The sequence below is a fragment of the Castor canadensis genome, chromosome 4 (assembly GCF_047511655.1).
Source record: "Castor canadensis chromosome 4, mCasCan1.hap1v2, whole genome shotgun sequence".
NCBI lineage: Eukaryota > Metazoa > Chordata > Mammalia > Rodentia > Castoridae > Castor > Castor canadensis.
Genome location: NC_133389.1, coordinates 178,953,372 through 178,975,680, shown reverse-complemented (window position 1 = coordinate 178,975,680; position 22,309 = coordinate 178,953,372). Strand labels below are relative to the sequence as shown.

The window sequence follows — 22,309 nt, the reverse complement described above, 5'->3', positions numbered from 1 at the left end:
TAAAATTCTCAATCTGGTCTTTCATCCCCTTGAACAAGCAAGGGTAGCTGTTTAAAGGCGGTGTCTGAAATCTGCAGTCCCTGTCGATCTGTCTTTATAATTGGTTGCATCTATTGGTGTTAACTCAGGTGCCCTGCCTCCCTAAGTGTCTATTTTTTATTGCAAATTTACAAGCTGGTTTGTGAACATCACTGGCAGCCTCTCCCTGTAGAAAGATTAATTTGCTTCTGTTAGAACCTGAAGATAGTAGCAGCACTCTGGGATGGCTTTAACTCATTTTGAAGAACCTGGGTGATGTGAATCAGGGCTACAATCCTTCCAAAGTGCTACCTCTGGTTCATCTCATTCCTCAAAAGTGGCTTTTGGGATCCTGACTCAAATGGGGGAGGGGAGGTTTCTACCTAGGATTGCTGCTTTCTGACAGAACCTAGCACATCAGCCCTCCTGAGGTGCTCTGTGTCCCCATCAAGCTCAACTTCGAAGCCCCTTCAGCGTCTTAGGACTGCAGGCACCAAGGGGAACAGGTGCAGGCTCAAAACATGGGAATTATGTTGACTAAGAGTAATGAAGGCTAAAAAGTCTGAGATCAAGGGGTCCACAGAGCCAAGCTCCCTCTGATGACTGAGGGACATTCCAACCATCATCACCTCAGGGCGGGTGGCCCCAGGCATCCCTTGATTTGTGGCAACACAGCTACAATCCCCAGCTCTGTTTTCACATGACCTTTTTCTCCATGTTGGGTCCAAATCTCCTCTTCTTTCTCTTAAAAGACACTAAACACTAGAGTTCACCCTAAGTTCTAAATGGTTTTATTGCAAAATCCCTAATTGTATCTGCAAAGACTGTAAGGTCACATTTGAGACTGTGGATGGACTAGATCTGGGGGAAGTACTACGCCCACGACAGACCCCACCCCTGATTCCAATGTCAAATGCAGCTCCCAATGCCCACCCTCACCTCCATCATAGACCATCATCCTCCCCAGAGCCCAGCTGTAATCAGAGTCACTCAGACCACCATAGCTCCTTCCTCACAGCTTTAAGCAGGCAGCCAAAGGTCACCTTCTCAAGATGTCAGGGAAGCCCTCCCCAAGCTCACCTTGATGGCCTCCCACACCTCTGGCCTTATCACCATCACTTCTTCAGGTTCACCATGGGGCTATCTCACTCACATTCATCTGGACCCCTAATCTCTAGCTCTGGGGAGTCACTGCTGTTCAGAAGATACCCAATATTTAGCATAGCACTCAATCATACAAGGTCAACTGAATCAGTGAATTAAGGAAAACAATACCTCATTCACAGAACCCCATCAGTACTCAACAAATTAATGATTTCTTTAAAAGATGTCCACCTGGTAGAGTGGCTCAAGTTTACAACCCCAAGCTACTCAGGAGTCAGAGATCAGGAGGATCTCAGTTCAAGGCCAACCCAAGCAAAAAGTTAGAGAGACTCCATCTCAAAAATAGCCAGTGAAAAAAGGGCTGGGGGAGTGGCTCAAGTGGTAGAGCACCTGCCTAGCAAGTGTGAGGCCGAGTTTAATCCCCACTACCAAAATAAATAAATAAAAGATGTTCCAATGCTGGGTTCCAGCCAAATTTGTCTTTATTTATTCTTCTGACTGCCAGATAAGAAGCCTCACCCAGAGCAGCTTGAGCTACAGGAGGACAGGTCGGCAGGATAACCTCTAGGTAGGACTCAACAAAGGCACAATGAGAAAGACAGCAATAATCAAAAACAACCATTTGATGACTGCCTACTGGGTACAAGTTCTACACTAAGATTTTTAAATGGGTTGTCCCATCTAATTTGCCATTTCATCTTTATGAACATAAGAACTGTTATCATTTATTTTACAGATATACCAACTGAGGCTCAGAAAAACAAAGCTAACACTTTCAGTCAATACAACCAGCCCAAGAAGCAATGTCTGCCCTGGTCTCAGATTAAGTAGGGTCTAGAAACCCACCCATGGTCACACACCTCCTAAGCAGTTGAACATATCTGGCTTCATCTGACATCAAAGTGAAAATACTACAATACACTAGCATTAGAAACCTTTTAGGAAATAAAAAAAATAAATAAATAAACAAAACAGAAACCTTTCAAAATGGCTGGGAATGGAGGTCATGATAGAGCCTAGCATGTATGAGGCCCCGGTTCCATCCCCAGCACCACAGGGGTGGGGGGAGGAGCAGAAGGAGGAAACGGAGGAGGGGAGGTAAGTGGGGAGAGGGATAGGAGAAGGAAGGAAAACAAACACCTTACACACACCACTTCACACCTACTAGGATAACGCTAATAAAAAAGAAAGATGCTAACAAGTGTTGGCAAGGGTATGGAGAAATTAGAACCCTCCTCATCCACCCTGGTGAAAATATAAAATGGAGCAGTAACTATAAAATAATCCAGCAATTCCTCAGAAAGTTACACAAAGTATTACCAAATGGCCCACAATTCCACTGCTAGGTGTATACCCAAAAGAAATGAAAACACTGCCACACAAAAACACATACATGAATGTTCATGGAAGCATTATCCAGAAAAGCCAAAAAAGCAGAAAAAACCCAAATGCCTATCAATTCATTAATGAATAAAATGAAGTATATCCTTACAACAGAATATTTTTAAAGCAATAAAAAGGAATGAAGTACAGATACATGCTATCAGAGGAATCTTAAAGCTGGGCACCTGTGATGCTACCTACCTGGGAGGCAGAGATCAGGAGGATCATATTTCAAGGCCAGCCTAGGCAAACAGCTCGCAAGCATGAGGCCCTGAGTTCAAAACCTAGTACCACCAAAAAAAAAAAAAAAAAAAAAGAAGGAACTTGAAAATATGCTAAATGATAGAAACAAGATATGGAAGACCACATACTGTAAATGACTCCATTTGCATAAAATGACCAAAATTGGCAAATATGTATAGACAAAAAAATAGATTAGTGGCTGCGTAGGGTAGAGAGAACAGGGAGGAAACAGAGTGATGAAAATGTTCTAAAATTGATTGTGGTGACAATTGCACAACCGTGAACATACTAAAAACCACTGAATTGTACAGATGTTTCTTTTAAAGACAGAGTCTTGTTATGTAGCCCAGGCTGGCCTCAAACAGAAATCCTCCTGCCTCAGCGCGCGCGCGCGCGCACACACACACACACACACACACCCCACCCCCCCCACCCCCCCCCCGTGTTGCTGGGATTACAGAAACATACTACTACCCCCGCCCCCAGGTGAACTGTACTGTTATAAATGTGATCTTGGCGAGAAGGAAAGATGAGTGACAACCACGGAGGAGGTGAACTTAATTAAGGTATATTGCAAGCACATACATATACGTCACAATGTATCCCCCCCAACTATTAGAAGCAAATTTTAAAAAGTGAACTGTCTGTGAATTGTATCTCATAAAGCTATTTTTCAAGACATTTAAAATGGAAACTTTTCACTGTGAGGCCTTATGAACATAAAACAGGGCAGCCTGAGTGGCTCATGCTACTTACCAAGTGTGAGGCCCTGAGTTCAAACCCCTGTACTGCCAAAAACATCAAACAAAACTTAGCAAAAACCCTGAAACTAGTCTTCATTTCACAATGGAAAAAAATGAAATTAGTGATCCAAACTCTTCTCTGCTCATTATTCACTCCTAGGTGCACAACTTTTTAGAAACTTATAACTCTATTACCTGATAGCTTCACATACTCTTCTTAACTAGAATTTTGCTAACTGCATGAAGTGCTGGTAAATTTACCAGTCAGTGTATCAGCTCTGGTTTCTTTTTTCCACTCTAACTAGGTGGTCCTAAAGTCACTGTGTACTGAGGTCAGGAAATATAAATGAAGCCATGTGTTTGCTGGGGACAGTTTCAACTCTGAAGAGTTCAAACAGGTCTGGGATATAGTTCAAGTGGTAGAGAGCTTGCCTCACAAGCTCAAGGCCTTTAGTTCAAACTCTAGGGCAAAGATAGCGAGAGGGAGAGAGAAAAAGAGAGAGAGAGAGAGACAGAAAGAAAGAGAGAGAGAGAGAGAGGACTGGAGGAAAGCTTTTAAAACATCTTGCTGCCGGGCGCTACTGGCTCACACCTATAATCCTAGCTACTCAGGAGGCAGAAATCAGGAGCATCACGGTTCAAAGCCAGCCTGGGCAAATAGGTCACAAGATCCTGATTTGAAAAACCCCATCACAAAAATAGGGCTAGTGGAGTAGCTCGGCGTGCAGGCTCTGAGTTCAAACCCCAGCACCACAAAAAAAAAAAAAAAAAAAAAAGTCCTGTAGCCTGAACACATATTTGGAGTTTGTAAGGCTTGTCTACATTAATGCCATAAAGTCTTCTCAAAGTGCGTTCTGTGGACTACTAGTATCAGCATCTCTTGAGAGCTTGTTAGAAATCCATTCTAAGGCCCCACCCAGACCTCCTAAACCAGAATCAGCACTTTAACAAGAGCCCCAGGGATGTGTCTGCATATTAAAATTTAAGGACCACTATCAAAAGATTTTTTTCTCCCCTAAATTAATACAGCTTCAGCTTGCACTAGGCTAACATTTAGAAAACCTGACATACACACAGTCTGATCCTGGGACAGCTACTCCTCAGATCCATTCGTCCCTCTTCTGCTCTATTCTAAACTGTGGAGAAAGGGATCCCTGTGGGCAGGGTTCCCAGGCAGAAGGGGTCAGGATGTTTGCAGCAGCAGCTGTGCCCTTCCAAGGCTCAGCCAGATGGACCACTTTCTGGTGGAGCCAGATGTCCCTGGAATCAGATGTGCATCCCCTCCCCTTCTCACTCGGGTCGGGTGGCAGTGGTTTCCTACAAGTTGCTTCATCTACAGGTTGCCTCACTATCTGCAGTGTGCACTCTCAGTTCTTCAGCACCTGTGCCACCCATCCCCTGCATTAAATTTCCTCTAGATAAATAGTTTGTTTTTTTTTGAACCCAGAATGATACCCCATACCATCTGGATATTCCTATTACATACTGCATGTACCAGAGGAATTTTGTGAATGGCCTCTCTGCAAAAAAGGGAGCCACGGCACATTTCCCACGCTGTGACAATCTCTGAAGAAAAATCAGCCGTAAGCTATGTGTACAACAAATGTGACTGTACTCCAAAATGCAAGTCCTCCAGGAGTATTTTTAACACTGTACCCATGACTCCCCCTCAACCAGAACAGCTGGTATAGCAACTATTGTGTTTTTGGTTTTTGGGGGTTTTTATTTTGGGGGCAAGGGGTGGAGAAAAAACACCTCCTGAAGAACAAAATTCTGGACTCACACTGGAATCTCAGAAGAATGGATCCTCTCTCACCCGCCAGTACAATCTGATCTACCCCTCAGTGGGCAGTACCTTGCCCACATGGGTCAGAATCCTGCAGAGGGACCAAGCACCAGGAAAGCGCACTCCTATCAGTACCATCTAGAGTTCTTTGGATCTTCCTGATCTCACCATCCCTCTCATGCTTGGAATAATCCTCTTGGCCAAGGCCAAAAAGCCAACCCTTCCAACAGGCCACCCTCCCAAGTCCAGCCCTGACCTACCTTGCCGGCCTCTTCTAAATTCCACTCAAGCTGATCCATCCACCATTCCTATGTGTGCCTAAACTTTTAGATACAATGTCCAAATACAGGAAACACCATCCCTTCCCATCTAGCCTGGCAAACTATTCCTCCGGATCCCACCTTAAAGGGGTCATTTCACTCCTGCCTCCCCAGACAGTTCCAAATGTTTGTCTTCTGAGCTTCCATGGCACTTCTTATCAACGTGATGTCACTTCTTATCAACGTGATGTCACATGCACAGGTGTCATCTTCTCCAGATCCTGAAATTGCCTTCCATCCTAGGATCCTCACCATGGTTCAATTCCAGATCCAACACTTACTATCTATGACACCCTAGGCAAGTCACTTAATCTCACCACTTCAATTTCCAACTCCATAACACCAAGATAATAGATATATGACCTGACTCACTGGGATGTCACTTAACCCATGTGAAGTATCTAAAGCTAGCCCCAAAAAAAGTGCCTGGCATATGGTAAGTATTGAAGAATCGTTATCTGCATTCACTCTCACTTATCACTGGAAGGCGACAAACCTGTCTGTAACATGTTAGCATCGAAATGTTCCCCTATCCCAGGTATCGGAGGCTGGCAAGAATATAAGGCAAGAAATGGCTCCCACACTAACGGCACCAACCGGCCCCAGAGGAAAAGCGCACTGCAGCAGGATGAGAAAGCCTGTGCCAGCCGGACCTGCCAGGGCTGCCCCCGCAGATCCAGTCTGCTTGCAGCCACCTGTCCAGTCACCTGCCAGAGGAAGCCCTTCCAACAAGGAGGGCTCACCGTAGCAAAAATCATAGGCAGTTCTCAACAAGAAACACACGGGAAAACAAAGGGTGCGACTTTCCATCTGTAAAAAGGACATGCGTCTTTCTGCACTCAATACTGAGAGTCCAGAGTTCTCCAAGCAGAGTTCGTGCCCAGCGGGTGCGCAATCCGGGCTTCCCCGAGGAGGGAGGGAGAACTGGCCACTAAATGCGCATCCCTTCCCTTTCGGGATGAAAAGGTGAGGGGAAGACCCCCGCACCCAGGTAAGAACCGACCTCGGAGGGCACCACAGGTAAGTCTGCGGAAAGGAACCAGCCCAGTGCTCAAAGTGTGCCGATGTCGGGGGTTCGGGGAGCGCGCGCGCCTGCGGGGAGCAGCCAGGAGCCCCCACTCCGGGTCCCGGGACAGAAGGAGCCCCAGCCTCGGCCTCTAGGCCTCAGTTTCCAGGGGTCCTGAGCGTGGGGCTCCCTGGCGGCCCTCCGCGGCGCGCGCCCCCAGCCCTGCGCGGCGCCCACCTGCGCCCCCCGTCCCCAGTTCCCCCACGGGCCGGCCTGGGGGTGGGGCGCTCGGCCAGGGCTCCGGCCCGTTACCGCGACGGGGCGCGCTTGGCCCGGGCAGCAGCGCCCGCGGGACCCTGGGCTGGGCCGGGCCGGGCCGGGCCAGGCCTGGGCCGCCGCTCGAGCAGAACCGCGGGCCTCAGCGGGGACCATGGCGTGAGGGGCGCGCTCCCGGCCGCCGCGTCGGGCTCACCTTCTGACGGATCTGGCCCGACGTGGACACCTTGCGGATGAGCTTCTGCGGGGAGCCTGGCTCCGCCTCGGGCTCGCTGTCCGACGACTCCTCAGGCGGCGGCGGCGGAGGAGCCTGCGGCGGACCCGGTGGAGGGGCGCCCGCCGCCGCCGCCATGCTGCCCGGCCAGCGCGCGCGCCGCGACGGGGGCGGGGCGGGGCGGCCGGGCCGGGGCGGGGCGGGGCGGGGCGGGGCCTAGGAGCCGCCCCGCCGCGCCCCCTGTGGGCCGTGCGCGCAGCCGCAGACGGCGCTGCGCCAGAGCCCTCCCCGCCCCCACAGGGGTGACCAGACCCCGGACCCTCTCACTGTCCCAGCTTGGTTCGATTTTTGATTTGTGTTTCTTCCGTGTTCACCTTTGTTTTGTTTTGTTTTTTAGTGTTCTGCATCAGAATGTAAGTGATCTCCAGATGGGTAAACAATTTGGAGAGAGCATGCTCGCATGCTACATGGGGGAAAGAAAGAAGACGAAACTTGAACTGGCCTCTGTTTAAAGAGAGATGGAAAATGAGAAGACTTATCCCCAAAGGAGCAACCACATTCTAGGCAGGGACCAGACTTGTGCTAAGTTCCAGAGGCAAGAAAGAAAAAAAGGAAATCAGCTTAAGGGGCAGGTCAAACAAGGCTTTATGGACCAGATCAGGGGCCGGCCTTTTCTGCTGAGGTCTGGGAGCTGCAGGAAGACCTGGAGGGATTTAAAACCTGGACGCAGCTGGATCACAAAACAGGGGCCTCTGTTCCAGGCTTTGAAGTATTGGGGCAGCTAGCTGCCCGGAATTACTGGATGAGGCTCAGTTGACCAAGAAGGGAGGCAGAGATGATCAGGGATAAGCCCAGGCTTCCCACTGCACTTCTCTGGGGCACAGGATGAGGAAGTGCAGTTGGAGGTGAGATTATTTGAGTTTGGGGTGCCTTTTGGGACATCCAGGTGGAGAAGGACATGGTGTTACCCAATGGGAAATGCTGTCCACATATGTGTCTTGCTATGAGGAGCAAGTGAATAGAGGGTTGCCCAAGTATCCCTTCACCCTTTCAAAGGGCTACTGCTAGAGACCACTGGTCACAGGCCTGCCCACCAGTCAGCAAGCTCAGATCCCCTCTGCTTTCCAGCACCCCCAGAGGCCACAGAGTAGCATCTGGCACAGGGATGAGCCTTACAGAGGGAACAGAGAATGATGGGGCCTAACTCAGGAATACTATGGGACAGGCCTAAGAACCCTGGGTGCACCAAGCTACACTGCCCTGTGCTGTAGCCACATGTGGCTACTTACATTTAAGTTCCAATTAATTAAAATTAATTTTCAGTTCCTCAATCACACTAGCCACATTTCAAGTGCTCAGTAGCCACATGTGGCTTGCCAGCTACCCAATGGGACAGCACAAATACAGAATACTTCCATCACAGGCAAGTTCTGCAACACATGAGTACAGTGATGGCTCCAGAGTACTGAGCAGTGGAGAGTACTGGACATTGGACCAGCAGTGCTAGCCCTCAGCCATGCCCTACAGAGTCAGCAGAACAGTCTTATTCTGGAGAGGAAGCTCCTGACATGGAACTCAGATACCTCACCGGAGATACAACACAGAGGCAGGATTTGAACCTGGACCAAGTGATTCCCAAGTCCCCAGTACTACAGGGTTCATCTCTCAGAAAGCCAAGGGCATAGACAAAGAGGACTGAAGGGAATCGGTCCCATAATTCATGTGTTGAAGACCTAACCCCCTACACCCTCAGAATGTGACTATATTTATAGGTTGGGTCTTTAAAAAGTAATTACCTTAAGATAAGGTCATTAGAATAGTCCTTAATCCAGTCTGACTGGTGTTTTATTAAGAAGATTAAGACACAGACACACACAAAGGGACGACCACATGAAGACAGAGGAAGAAGCTCACTGTCTATAAGCCAAGGGGAGAGAACTTAGGCCCAGCCAACACCTTGATCTCAAATTTTCAGCCTCTAGAAGCGTCAGACAGTAGGTTTCTATTGTTTAAGCCACCTTATCTGATATTACTGGCAGCTGTAAGAATTAATACAGCTACAAAAGGTGTCTGGCTCCCTTTAGATTTGAGTCTTTTGTAGCAGTTGACAACAATATAGTGTAATGTGGAGCTGGGAGTGTAGCCTAAGTGGTAGAGCATTTCCCTAGCCCTGAGTTCTATTCCTAGAACAGCAAATACATTTATTATTCATTCATATATATATATATACACACACACACAAATAGTACAACATATAAATGCAATGGTCTGGTGGGGGTACAAAAAGGAGGAGAGGACGGAGAGGGAGGGTGCTGTACAGGGGAAGAGTTAACTCCATCAGGGAACAGGGGTGATCTGCGCAGGGTTTAGAGATTTGGATAGAAAGGCAAGGGGAGGAGGAAATTTTCAAGGAAAACACAAAAACGTAGGAGATAACCAGGTGAGCTGAGAGGATGACTAGGGATGTAGGTGAGTAGATGGCAAGGGGTGGGGGCAGGGAGGCAAGCAACCTCTACCAGGCTCTGCAGCAAGGACCTTACCTCCTGGACATTGGGGAATCACCCAAGGCTTGGGAAAGCAGAAAATGATACAGAGGAGGAAAGACCGGAAAGAGGGAGGGCATTAAAAAGAGATTGCATCCTGAGTTAACCCTCAGTACTGCCCCAAAAAAGGCAGGGGGAAGGGGGAATTGCACTACTCCAGGCAATGCTAATTGGGCCACAACTAAGTGGTGGCTATGGAGATGGAAGCGACAGGAGAGAGGTGCAGAAGGGACTAACTGTTCCTAGTAAGAGATAAGGAGTGGAAGGAGTCAGGGCCTCTTCCCCATGGGGCCTTCTGGAGGGTGACGGTGACACTAGGAAAGAGCACTTAGAGGTGAGGAGGAAGATGAGTTGGGTTCGAGGCACCTGGATGTGGTATTGCCTACACTTTCTAGAAACTCAGGAGCATCAGGGCTTCAGAACATTTTTGAGGCAAAAGTCACGGGCATGAATGTGAGCACAGTGCGCATTTGGGGACAGAAGGTGTCACTGGAAAGGGAGAAACCTGCAGTTAGAAAAAGGTGTAGGGGATTGGCACAGCCAGGAGGAGCCTAAGAAGATATGATGACTGCTTGTCCCATGGGGTCCTAGATAGGAACCTGGAACAGAAAAAGATCATTGGGTAAAAACTAAGGAAATCTGAACAATTATGGGCTTTCGTTTAATAATGATACCAAGTCATTTAGTGTGGCAAGTGTTCCCAGCAAAGGCGCAGGGCTGTTCCCTTGGAGATCTTGGGAAAAGCGGAGGCATCCACCCTCCCAGAGCAGCTCTTGGGAAGAGCACATTCCCTCGGGTGTCTCTTCATCGAATGAGTCACACTGTGAATCATGTCTAACGATATGCTTCGCCCTGAGTTCACCCCACCTTGAGGGCATATCAAGGTGGCAGTAATAATACACTTCACATCCAACCCTATCCATCTTTGTGACATGTCAGGAAAGAGGTATGATCCTTTCAGAAAGGACTGCTTCTAGTTCAGATGTTTCCCAGGTCCACCAGAAAACATGAGATAACCAGCCTTCTTTGTCCTGACCTCTGGAGCAGGACAATTTTTCACTGCAGGTGACATATAGTTTCCCTGACCCCCCCCCCAGGAATTATAACAACCAAAAACCACCCCACACATTTCCAAAAGTATCCAACTCCCTCCCTTATCTGCCCCATCTCACCCCAGGATCAGTAAACTGTTCAGGCCTGTAAATATATGGGGAGGAAAGTAATAAAATCTATTAAAGGAGTAGGAAAACAAACACCCTAAAAAAGTGTTAACTACAGTGATAAAACTGCAGCAAAGCCAGGTACCAGTATCTCATGCCTGTAATCCTGGCTGCTCAGGAGGCAGAGATCAGAAGGATCGCAGTTCAAGGCCAGCTCAGGCAAACAGTTCTGAAAGACCCTATCTCGAAAAACTCTGTCACAAAAAAATTGGAGTTCAAGGTCAAAGCCCCAATAACACAAAAAAAAAGTGAGAAGGGTGGCACCAATGTGGACATCCCACTTGTGACATGGCACCACTATAGACTTACAAATGTTACCCTAGGTGAAGGGGCTGCATTATTCCTTACAACTGCATGCAAATGTGCAATTATCTCAATATAAAATTCAGTAGAAAAAAACAAACTTAAGAGCAGCCATTGGTTAATCATAAATGCTAATCTCCCCTCTCTGACCCTCCAAACTCTCCTACTTCCAGTCAGCACCCAATGGACAAAGGTCTGTTTACAGATTCAGGGAAACCCAAGTTCAAATCCCAGATGGGGCTCTCATTGGCTGTGGGACCTTGGGTAAGGAACCTAACCTATGTGAACTGCAGTTTCCTCATCTGACAAATGGGAATGTCAGCACCAACTTCCAAGCATTGTTGGAGTGACTACATGTCATAGGTGAAACACCTGATACAAGTCAGGCACTCAGTAAATGACAGGCATCCCTGCTTCTCCCACCCTTTGGTCACTAATTGCAGAACCTTGTCCCAAATTCTCAGCCACTTTCTGCGCAGCACCCTCAACTCCTTTATACTTTGATTTTCTTTTTTCTTTCTTTTGTATATATGTATATATATATTTTTTTGGTAGTACTGGGGTTTAAACTCAGGACCTTGTGCTTGCTTGCTAGGCATGTGTTCTACCTCTCTAGCCACTCCGCCAGCCCTTTTTGTATTGGTTATTTTTGAGGTAAGATCTTGTTTTATGCTCCAGACAGCCTGGACTGGGATCCTCCAATTTGTGCTTCCCCTCAATGCTGAAATAACAGGCATGCACCACTGTACCCAGCTATTGGTGAGATGAGGTCTCACCAACTTTTGGCCTAGGCTAGCCTGGAACCACAATCCTCCAGATCTCAGCCTCCCAATTAGCTAGGATTATAGGTGTGAGCCACCAGCACCTGGCTTGTACCTTGTTTCTTGCACGACACCTGTCCCCCAACCCTGGGCCACACATTCTACACACTTCCTGTCTCCTGGGAGTCTGCATGCCAGCAACGACAATGCCACAAATGTGCAGGCGGAGCCGAGCCAATGTTCCACATTCCCCTTGCTTGCTTGCTTGCTTGCTTGCTTGCTTGCTTGGGACAGCTGGCTGCTCGTTTCCTGCCTCCACTCCCTCCCCAGGCTAACCAGCTGCAGTCCATAAACAAGCCAGCACCTGGAGGCCTGTTTCGGAAGTTCTGGCACCAAAATAACTTGGAGAGCAGGGGCTGTTCTGACCTCTACTCTCCAGGGCTTGGTTGTCCAGCCCTTCCCTGGGCTCTCCCACCCTCACAGTTCCAAAGGTCGGGCCTATTAACATCCACTCTGACTTAGGATGTCCTGGGGTCAAGCAATGCAGGAACCAACCAGCTGGTCCTTTCAACGGCACTGCAGGGCAGAGGCCCAGCCCTCCCTTGGCTGGCCCAAGAGCTCCACCAATTGCTAACCATGGCTCCCTGTGCTCTGGTGGCAGAAGGGAAGGGAAAGGCTCATCATGAGGGCACATAGCCATAGGACTCCCCAGAGAACGTGGCACTCTGAACCCCTTCGACTGAATATCCTGATAAAGGGGTATGGAATGGTAAGTAACTGTTCCCTTAGCATCGGAGGAAAACAGAGCAAGCAATGGTATCTGGCCCCGATAATCCAAAAGGACCCATCTTCTACTTGTAGCATTATTATTATAGTTCCATAAATGAATCTTCATCCCTGTCAATACCAGGATGCTTCAAAAACAACACACAGGTTCAAACCTTGCTTTGTTTGTGGGGGACCCAAGCAAGTGGAGCCTCCACGTCCAAATCTCAGGCCCCAGCACACAAATCAGCCTGGATTCCCACTGAACAACCAAGATGGTGGAACCTTCATGAACATGGAACCATGTCCCATCCAGCTCTTTGCTGCTGCTGTTGGCCCCAGAAACCTGATCACCAGGATACATCACCCAAATAACCCCTCACTCTCAACCCCTATCTTGGGTAAGTGGACTGAACTGTAGAGAAATCTCCAGACCCCTATTACCTGCCCCCTGAAAGCATAGACCAGGACCACACATTCCCAAGTTCCTCTGTGGCACCAAGAGAGCTCCTCAGTTTCTGTGGCACCAGCAGCAAACCCCAGACTGGTGGGTATCACAGCCAGGAGGGGGACCCCTCTGCAGGGAATGGCCTTGAAGGATCCCTATTGTGCTCCCTCTACCTTAGCCCCATCTTCCTCCCTGAATCTCCCCCTCCCTCTTTCATGCCCAATCTCAATGGAGCACTCTGACCAGGAAGTCCATTGGCTCACAGTGAATTCCTTTCTCAGGAACAGCCCATCCCCAGGGAGCCACTTGGATTCTCCTTCCCAGGAACTTTGAACAAGGACCCAGAGAGCAGAGACACAAGTCACCTTCAGAGTTCATTTGTGTACCAACTAGGTACACAGATAGCCAACCAGATAGTGGGTCCCCGAGCTCTTGGGCTAAGCCATCCCTGGTTTCTGCCCACCCCAGGCATAGCAGCTTAAGTTCTTCCTTCAATTCAGTTCACCAACCAATACAGACTCCTTCTAACAGACCCCTTCTATTGCATTCCCCTCCCCACTTATGTTAACCAATTCTGATTTTGTTGTTGTGTTCAATAGAAATTTCAACAACCCAGAGCTCAAGCAGCAACTTGGACCCCAAAGTTGAATCAGCTTTAATAAAGGGTATTTTTGTCTTTACTTTTTCCCTCCACTGTTTATCTCAGGAGTCTCTCTGTAAGGACTCTGGAGCTAGAATTGGTCAGGAAATTAGCCCCAGTTCCTGTCAGCTGTTTCCAGAGGCAGCTGAGATGGACCAGGGCCCCCGAAAAGCCCTGGACACAGGGGGCCCCACCAGGTGACCACAGTAACTTCCCCCACCTTCTCCTCTTGCTGGGCCAGGGCCGAGCCACTCTGTGGAAGGCTGGCCTTTTTTATAGATGTTCCCCTCACCCCCAGACTCCAGCGACCATAAAGGTGCAGCTTCTAGGTGACATCAGCACAGCTTCTAGATGGCATCGGTGCAGCTCCCTAGACAATCAGCCTGACTCATGCCTGAAGGACACATGGTCACACTTTATTTCAGGAGGAAAATGTATACTTTCATATCTAGTGTGACTCTGAAGGCTACTGTGGGGTCTTGCTCGTGGTCCGGAGCTGCAGGCCATGCCTAGAAATCTGAGCAGGCTCTTCACTCATCCTGCACAGCCTCCTCCTTGTCTTTCTTTCCTTCTGCACTTTCTTCTGCATCTTTCAGATTTTGACGAGCAAACTCCTCAAAAACCAAATTTTCATCCTGAATACTAAAGGAAAACAAGCATTTGGATCAGTGCACACTCTTTGAAGCTGAGGATGAAACAGACCCTTCATCTTCTTTTCCTAGCAAAGGAAACTATCAAGGTTTTCCCCAGGATGGGACAGGGGACCACACAATTTTCCTCAAAGCTTTTTGTTTAAAATCTCTTTCATAAATACAATCAAGAGAAAAAAAGGAGAAAAGTCACAGAGTAACTGTGTGTGCACATGCCTTAAGTCCTCAGGAGCAAAGTGACACAGGGATGTGAGTAGACACTCAAAGAGGAGTTTGTGGAGGAGTCACAGGACACAAAGAAACTTGGAGCAGCATTCAAGTGGCTTACCTTTCCTTTGCTGTAAGTCCAGAAGACAGAGAGAGAGAAAGAGAGAGAGAGATTAGCATCAATTCTGGTACCTGGAAAACCTCTCCCTTTAGATAACTGTAGTCCAAGTGTCATTAAGGCCTAGAAACATGTAATTCATGTCATTGCACGTGATTATGCTTCTTTGCTTTTCATCTTGCATTTTTAACCATCACTTTTTTTCTTTTAATTTGGTGCTGGGGATGGAAATCAGGCCTGGCACATGCTAGGCAAGCATTCTACCCTGAGCTGCATGCGCAGCTCATCCATACAACCCTCATCTCCTGAAATGAGCACCTCCTGCGGTTGCACCTCAGGGGCCCTTTCCCTGATCGTCCTCACCTTCTTGAATGCTGGTCTTCTTTCCAAAGTATTTCTGTCTCAATGTCCTTTGGTCCCCATCCAGGTAGAGTCATCATGGAGCCTGACCATGCAGTTCCAGGCAGCATGCCATCAGGCTACTGAGAGGTGACACCAGCACTCCAGGAGATGCACTGGAGTTTGAGGGCCACCTCAGGCCCCTCCATTTTATATTTCTGTTAACTTGTTGATCTTTTGGGTTGGGTTATGCTTTCACATGTGCCACATCCCCAGATAAACTGAAATCAACTTGACTGTTGCTTTGTTCTTTCTTAGCTTCTGCCCACCTAGCAAAGATCTGGTGTGGGAAAGCTCAGGGCAGGGGTCTGCTGGTAAGACTTTGCTTTTGTGTTCCACCCACCTGGAAGCCAGCACAGGAAGGAAGTGTCTGTGATGGTCACCATACTTAGGCACCCGAAGTCGGGCTGAGCTGTCAGAAGTTCCACAAGAAATACCCTGGAGCCAGGCACCGGTGGCTCACACCTGTAATTCTAGCTACTTGGGAGGCTTAGATCAGGAGGATCTCAGTTTGAGGCCAGCCCAGGCAATTAGTTCATGAGATCCCCGTCTCCAAAAAAAACCACAGCAAAATTAATTAGAGGTGTGGCTCAAGCAGTAGAGCTCCTGCTTTGCAAGCAGGAAGCCTTGCAGTGCTGAGGAATAAAAACACAGTGGTAACTGCGACCCTCAGGCCTAAAGAAGTCTACCACATGAAGAGTTCAGTTAATTACCCTGGATTTGGTCAAGAGGCAGGAGAGATAATAAAATGTGGTCAGCATTCCACAGAACTTCTTGGGTACACATTGCTGGGTCCCTGCTCTGGTGGTGCCTAACTACAAGCTTGCCTTTTCAGCCTAGAATCTGACTCACCTAGATTCCACCTGTTTTGCAAGCACAAAGCCCTGAGTTCAAATCCCAGTCCCACCAACAAAAGACAGAAAGATAGCCTGAGCTGAGTAGCTAGGATTACAGGTGTGAGCCATCAGCACCCAGCGAGGACTATCTTTTTAATATTGTTGGAAGGAACCAGAAAGTACCTGAACCTCATATGGTTAAAAAATTATATTTTGGGGTGTGGGGGTGAGGCTCGTAGTAGAGCACTTGCCTAACATGTGAGACCCTGGGCTCCATCCCCAGCACTGTCAAAGATAAATAAATAAAAATTTTTAAAAATCGTATTTTGGGAGCATATTTTTAAGACTGCTTGGAGCTGTGTTTTCCTGGATTGCAATCCTACTTAGTCCCCAAAAAGGTAAAAAAAAAGAAAAAATAGTATTTTAATAATACTAGCATCAGTAAACCAAAAATGTATGACTGACTGTATTTTCCCCTCAAGGGAAGCTTTTGGCAAAGTATACTGGAGGGTTTGAATCCAAAAGATTTGGAAAAGATACTTTGAGTCCAAATGTTTTTTAGACTAAAACCTAAAATGAAATGGGGCCTCATTCTGGAGCTTAAATACCATTCTGTTATCAGTATAGAAGAGCTATTTATAAAGTATGTGACTCCACTTTTAAGTAGAACATTGCTTTTTACTACAGCTGGAGAGAGTTTTATTCAGAAACCAGTCTATTTTAACATACAGAAGAGAATTTTCAACCATCTATTTTAACATACAGAAGAGAATTTTTGTTCAAAATTTCTGAACTTGCACCCATATTATTTCTGCTGCTTCACTTACCTTTTTTTTTTTTTTCCTTTTTCTAGGGATACTAGGGATAAATCCCAGGGCTTTGCATATGCTAAGCATGTAGTCTACCACTGAGCTAGATCTTCAGCCTCTCATTTAACCTTTTTATTTTTTGGGGGGGTGATTGTTTTCTGAGACAGGGTCTCAATGTGTAGCCCTATTTGGCTTTGAACTCATGATCCCCCTCCCTCTACCTTCCCACTGCTGGAATTACAGGCATGAACCCCCATGCCTGGCCTCTCATTTAACTTTTCTTACAAGAACTTCCTTGAAATCTAATTCATATGCAATCTAACTCACTTTTCATATTTTTTTGTTTTGTTTTTGGTTTTGGCAGGCCTGGGACTTGAACTCAGGGCCATATGATTGCTAGCCAGGCCCTCTTCCACTTGAGCTACATGCCCTGGTTATTTTATTTTATGTACTTATTTACTTACTTATTTATTTCTTTATTTTTTGTAGTACCTGGGCTTAACCTCAGGGTCTACACCTTGAGCCACTCCACCAGCCCTTTTTATTGATGGGTTTTTTTTTCAAGATAGGGTCTTGTGAATTTATTTGCCTGGACTGGCGTTGAACTGCAATCCTCCTAATCTCTCCCTCCTCAGTAGCTAGGATTACAGGAATGCATACATAACAAATCTGCAAGGAGTGAATGGCTAGAGACAGCTTGGATGATGGAGTGACTGACCTGGGTCATCGGGCTGGGGGTGCATGAGGCAGAATGGCACTTCGGTGGCCACTTCACTGGGATTACACTGGCACCTGGCTCTATTTTATTTTTACTTTATTTTTTCTGAGGTTTGAACTCAGGGCTTCATGCTTGCTAGGCATGTGTTCATACCACTTGAGCCACTTCACCAGTCCAAAAGCTAATCTATGTTTGTTTGGGTTTTTTGTTTTGTTTTGTTTTATGTTGTGTTTTGGTGACATTGGGGTTTGAACTCAGGGCCTCTTGCTAGGCAGGCACTCTTACCATTTGAGCCAATCTGCCAGCCAACTCTGCTTATTTTAGAGATGGGTCTTGCAAAATATTTGCCTATCTGGCCACAAATCATGATCCTCCTGATCACAGCTTCCCAAAGTGGCCAGGATTGCAGGTGTGAGCCACCAGCTCCAACTCACTTCTTTACAGTGACAGTGTGACAGTTTCCAGCATGTTCACAGCCTTGGGCAACTATTGCTTCAGTTAACATCCATACACGAGCTAATGGATTTATAATTCAAATGAGCTGAGTGTCAGGCCAGGTTCCTAGTATCTTCTGTAGTCTCACGACAATTGCCACATTCAAAAGTATACGTCATCTTCTAAATGCCTGGCAATGCTTCCAAATGAAACACAATAGCCTCAGGCTCTCAAATGTATTTGTCACTTAAATCATCTTTAAATCTAAGCCCAGACCTGTTGATAGCAAAGCTTCTGCTTTGAAACATTCCTGGTAAAACCTCACAAGATTGTTACCATCCAAAAGCAAAGATGCTACATCTTCCACATACAAACAGGGGGTGGACAAGCTCAGCCCTCAGCAGATGAGCTCTCCTTTCCAGCTGGCTTTGACACCCTGGATGACACCTGGCAACTTCCATGCTCAGAGGTGTAGTCAAGAAACACCAGGAAGCCAGGTACCAGTGGCACATGCCTGTAATCCTACCTACTCAGGAGGCAGAGAGGTAGAGGAGTGAGGTGTGAAGCCAGGCTGGGCAAATAGTTCATGAGACCCTATCTCAAAAAAAAAAAAAATCACAAAATGGGGCTGGTGGAGTGGCTCAAGTGGTAGAATGCCTGCCTAGCAAGTGTGAGGCCCTGAGTTCAAGTCCCAGTACTGCCAAAATAGAAAGACCAGGAATGCATACATAACAAATCTGCCAGGAGTGAATGGTTAGAGACAGCTTGGATGATGGAGTGACTGACCTGGGTCGTTGGGCTGGGGGTGCATGAGGCGGAATGGCACTTCAGTGGCCACTTCACTGGGAGAAAAGAAGAGCGTTGCTTGGTGAGTAGACACGCACATGCACACACACATACACACGTGCACATAAACGCACACACATACACATATACACATGCGCACACACACACACACACACACACATACACACAATTACAAATCACATGGCAGGAGGTGGTGACTGCAGAAACTCACAAAAGATCCCCAGGCCCAAGCTGAGCGACAATTCAGTGGGATTCAAAACAAAAATAACAGAAATCAGGAAGTGGTCAAGCAGGAATTTGAAATGTTTTCCCTGGAGTGTGGTGCAGGAACTTCACTCAGGCATGGCGAGGCAGCTAGTGTTTTTAGGTTCCCTGGACCCTGGTGATTGGTTGTAGTGACATGATGTTCTGGGAAGAGCAAAAGTGAAACCCTAGACGAAGGGTGGTTTTAAAAAGTATTTCTTGCAACAGGCACAACATTTCAAACATGTTAAAAATCTGTGTGAGGCTGGTGTGTTGAGGGTGAGCACACTGTCTCTTGTCAAAAAGCAGAGAGGAGCAGAGTCCATCAAATTCCAAAAGCTAAAGAATTTTGGGGTGACTTGGAAGAGGACAAAGGAAATTGGAGAACAGAGGATGGAACGGTGAGGAGAGGAATTAAAAATAGGAGGAACTCCTTGCATCCCAGGATATCCCCCACGGCTGCCTCCCCAGTGCTGACCTGTTTACAATGGCCCAGGTACAGACAGGGTCAGGAAGAACAGGTAGAACCTGGCTTCCGGGTGAGGGAAGGAGATTATAAGAGTTGGGGAAAAGACTGTGTGAAGTCAATGCCTGTCTCAAATATTGTTTTTTGGGGCACAATTCAAAAGGCATCCATCACTATTCACAATTATCAAAGGGTGCAAACAACCCATGTGACCACCAACAGATGAATGAATAAACAAATGTGGTATATCCATGCAATGGAATATTACTTAGTCCAAAAAAAGAAAAAAAGGAATGAAGAACTGCACCAGTACATGCTAACAGAGGGATGAACTCAAAAACATTAAGCTAAGTGAAAGAAGCCAGTCACAATGGCCACGTGTTATAGGTTCCATTTATAGGCGATATCCTGAATAGGCTAATCTATGGAGATGGAAGGCAGATTAGTGGTTACCAGGAACTACAGGGAGGAGAAATGGGAGTGATCACTTAATAGTATTAGGTTTCCTTTCCAGGTAGTAAAAATTTTCTGGACCTAGGTAAGCCGTGATGGTTGTATGACATTGTAAACACACCAGATGACACTGAATTGTGCACTTTAAATGGTAAAATAACGTTGTGTGTATTGTATCCCCCCCCACACGCAATATAGCTGTGGGCAGTGTGCCAGTTTTCAGAGGGGGGTGTTGTGTGCATGTGTCCTTGCCCAGGTACAGCCCACCTAGGGTTTCCCCAGCCTCACACCCACTAGCCATGCCTCTTGCAACTGAAAGCGCTTCACAGCACTTCTGAGCACAGTTGCCCAGAAACCAGCTTTGACCAGTTTCTGTCCAGATTCCAGGTTCATTGCCCTTGGCGTCCTGGGAATCAGTGGAGAAGGGAGGTGAAGAGGCTTACCTGGAGGTGAGCTCTCCCAGAAAGCTAAGAAACACAAAACAAACAGCTGTGGTGACTGTCCCAAACAGTAACATAACCACTTATCATCCAGAGACAGGACAAAATACAGTCCTCATTTCCCTCTTGTGTCTCACAACTTCCAGGATCTCTGCATCTCTTAATGTTCAACTTCATTCCTCGTCTCTGCTTCTAACTTCCTCTCTTTCTCAAGAGGATTACCTAAGAAGTGTAATTGCTTAGGTTCAAGCATAAGCCACAGAATCAGAATTTCTTAGCCACGCCAGGTATGGTGGTGCACACCTATAATCCTAGCACTCTCAGGAGGCTGAGGCAGGAGGATTCTGAGTTATACCTCACTGTGGGCTACAAAGTGAAATCCTGTCTCTCTCTCTCTCTCTCTCTCTCTCTCTCTCTCTCTCTCTCTCTCACACACACACACACACACACACACAATCCTTCAGCCACAGAGGTCATTGTGAAATTACAGCTGTCTCTTCCCTCTGTACCATGGGGGTGTTGGTTCCAGGACCTTTTCTGGATATCAAAACCCTCAGGTATTCAAGTTCTGATAATCATTACACATCTTCCCATTACTCTAAATCATCTTTGGACCACTTATGATACTTAATACAATGTCAAAGCTATAGAAATAGTTGTTAGACTTTACTGTTTAGGGAATTAATAAGATTAAAAGTCTGTACATGTCCAGTATAGATGCAAATTTTTCCACATATTTTTGAGCTATGGTTAGCTGAATTCTCAAATATAGGACCCCATGATACTTACCTTTTTCTTTTTGATAGTACTGAGGTTCAAACCCACGGCCTCATGCTGGCTAGGCAGGCACTCTAGCACTTGAGCCCACCCAATACATGCTTTCCTTGACTGCTAAGTGAAATCCTACCCTAGACTTAGATCCTCCTCACAGGGAAAAGGGAAGAAAGTGCCATCTGCTTTGAAAATCACAAAGAATACAAACACTGTGCCAATAACAAATCCAAAGCAGACTACGTTCTTTGAGGCCCTAGGCAAAATTTGGGGAACTCTTTACCTACTTAGAAATCCAGGCATGTGAACAGACTTGTCTTTAATGGACAAACTAACCAAGGTCCATCAAGGTAAAAGGCCAGAGTATTTGGTAACAGAATCTGGAAGGAAAATGAGAATTCAAGGGTTTTGTTTTCCCCCTTCTGATGAGATTAAAGATACTGCTTTCAACCAGGCACTGGTGGCTCATGCCTATAATCCTAGCTACTTGGGAAGCTGAGATCAGAGGATTGCAGTTTGATGCCAGCCAGGACAAAGAGTTTGAGTGACCCCTATTTCAAAGTAACAAGCTCAAGGTGGACTGGAGGTGAGACTCAAGTGGTAAAGCATCTGCTTTGCAAGTGTGAAGCTCTGAGTTCAAATCCAAGTCCCACCAAAAAAAAAAAGATATTGGTTTTCCACCAAAATAGAAATCTGTTTACTATATCAGCATTTTTGTAGAAAAAGGAGAATCCTGGTTCTGTGATTACAGGCTAGCAGAGGGACAGAAAAGCTCCCTTTCATGGATGGCTGACTCTAAGACACAAATGAAGGATGATTTCCTGAGACTTCATTGGGTACTCGCCATTTTTTTTCTGAAACACAATGTAACAATAAGAACTGCTTTTCTTTTCTTTTTTTTTTTTTGAGGTATGGGTGTTTGAACTAAGGGCTCACACCTTGAGCTACTCCACCAGCCCCTTTTTGTAATGGGTTTTTTGGAGATAGGGTCTCTTGAACTATTTGCCTAGGCTGGCTTTGAACCGTAATCCTCCTGATCTCTGCCTCCTGAGTAGCTAGGATTACAGGTGTGAGCCACCGGCACCCAGCTGCTTTTCCATTCTTACCTCTCAGCTTTCACTGCGTGTGCACATGTGCACCATTTTTGCCAAGTGGTGCTGATAGTGCACACATTTCAGAGTCTA

General features: G+C 46.8%; 2 protein-coding genes across 4 annotated transcripts in view; both read right to left on the bottom strand.

Annotated features, from left to right (window-relative positions):
• The window catches only part of Dgkd (diacylglycerol kinase delta), a 93,264-nt gene extending 86,016 nt beyond the window's left edge, over nucleotides 1-7,248 (bottom strand). For all 3 annotated transcript variants that reach the window (XM_020178799.2, XM_074072030.1, XM_074072031.1), the window contains exon 1: nucleotides 7,076-7,248. In XM_020178799.2, coding sequence (XP_020034388.2) covers nucleotides 7,076-7,231 — 156 coding nt within the window. In that variant the 5' untranslated portion in view covers nucleotides 7,232-7,248. The remainder of the gene's footprint in view (nucleotides 1-7,075) is intronic.
• Nucleotides 7,249-14,158: 6,910 nt separating this feature from the next.
• The window catches only part of Sag (S-antigen visual arrestin), a 34,979-nt gene continuing 26,828 nt past the window's right edge, over nucleotides 14,159-22,309 (bottom strand). The window contains exons 12-15 of the mRNA XM_074072317.1: nucleotides 20,358-20,381; nucleotides 18,732-18,787; nucleotides 14,752-14,761; nucleotides 14,159-14,415 (exon numbers count right to left, since the gene is read on the bottom strand). Of these exons, the coding sequence (XP_073928418.1) occupies nucleotides 14,304-14,415; nucleotides 14,752-14,761; nucleotides 18,732-18,787; nucleotides 20,358-20,381 (202 nt within the window). The 3' untranslated portion in view covers nucleotides 14,159-14,303. The remainder of the gene's footprint in view (nucleotides 14,416-14,751; nucleotides 14,762-18,731; nucleotides 18,788-20,357; nucleotides 20,382-22,309) is intronic.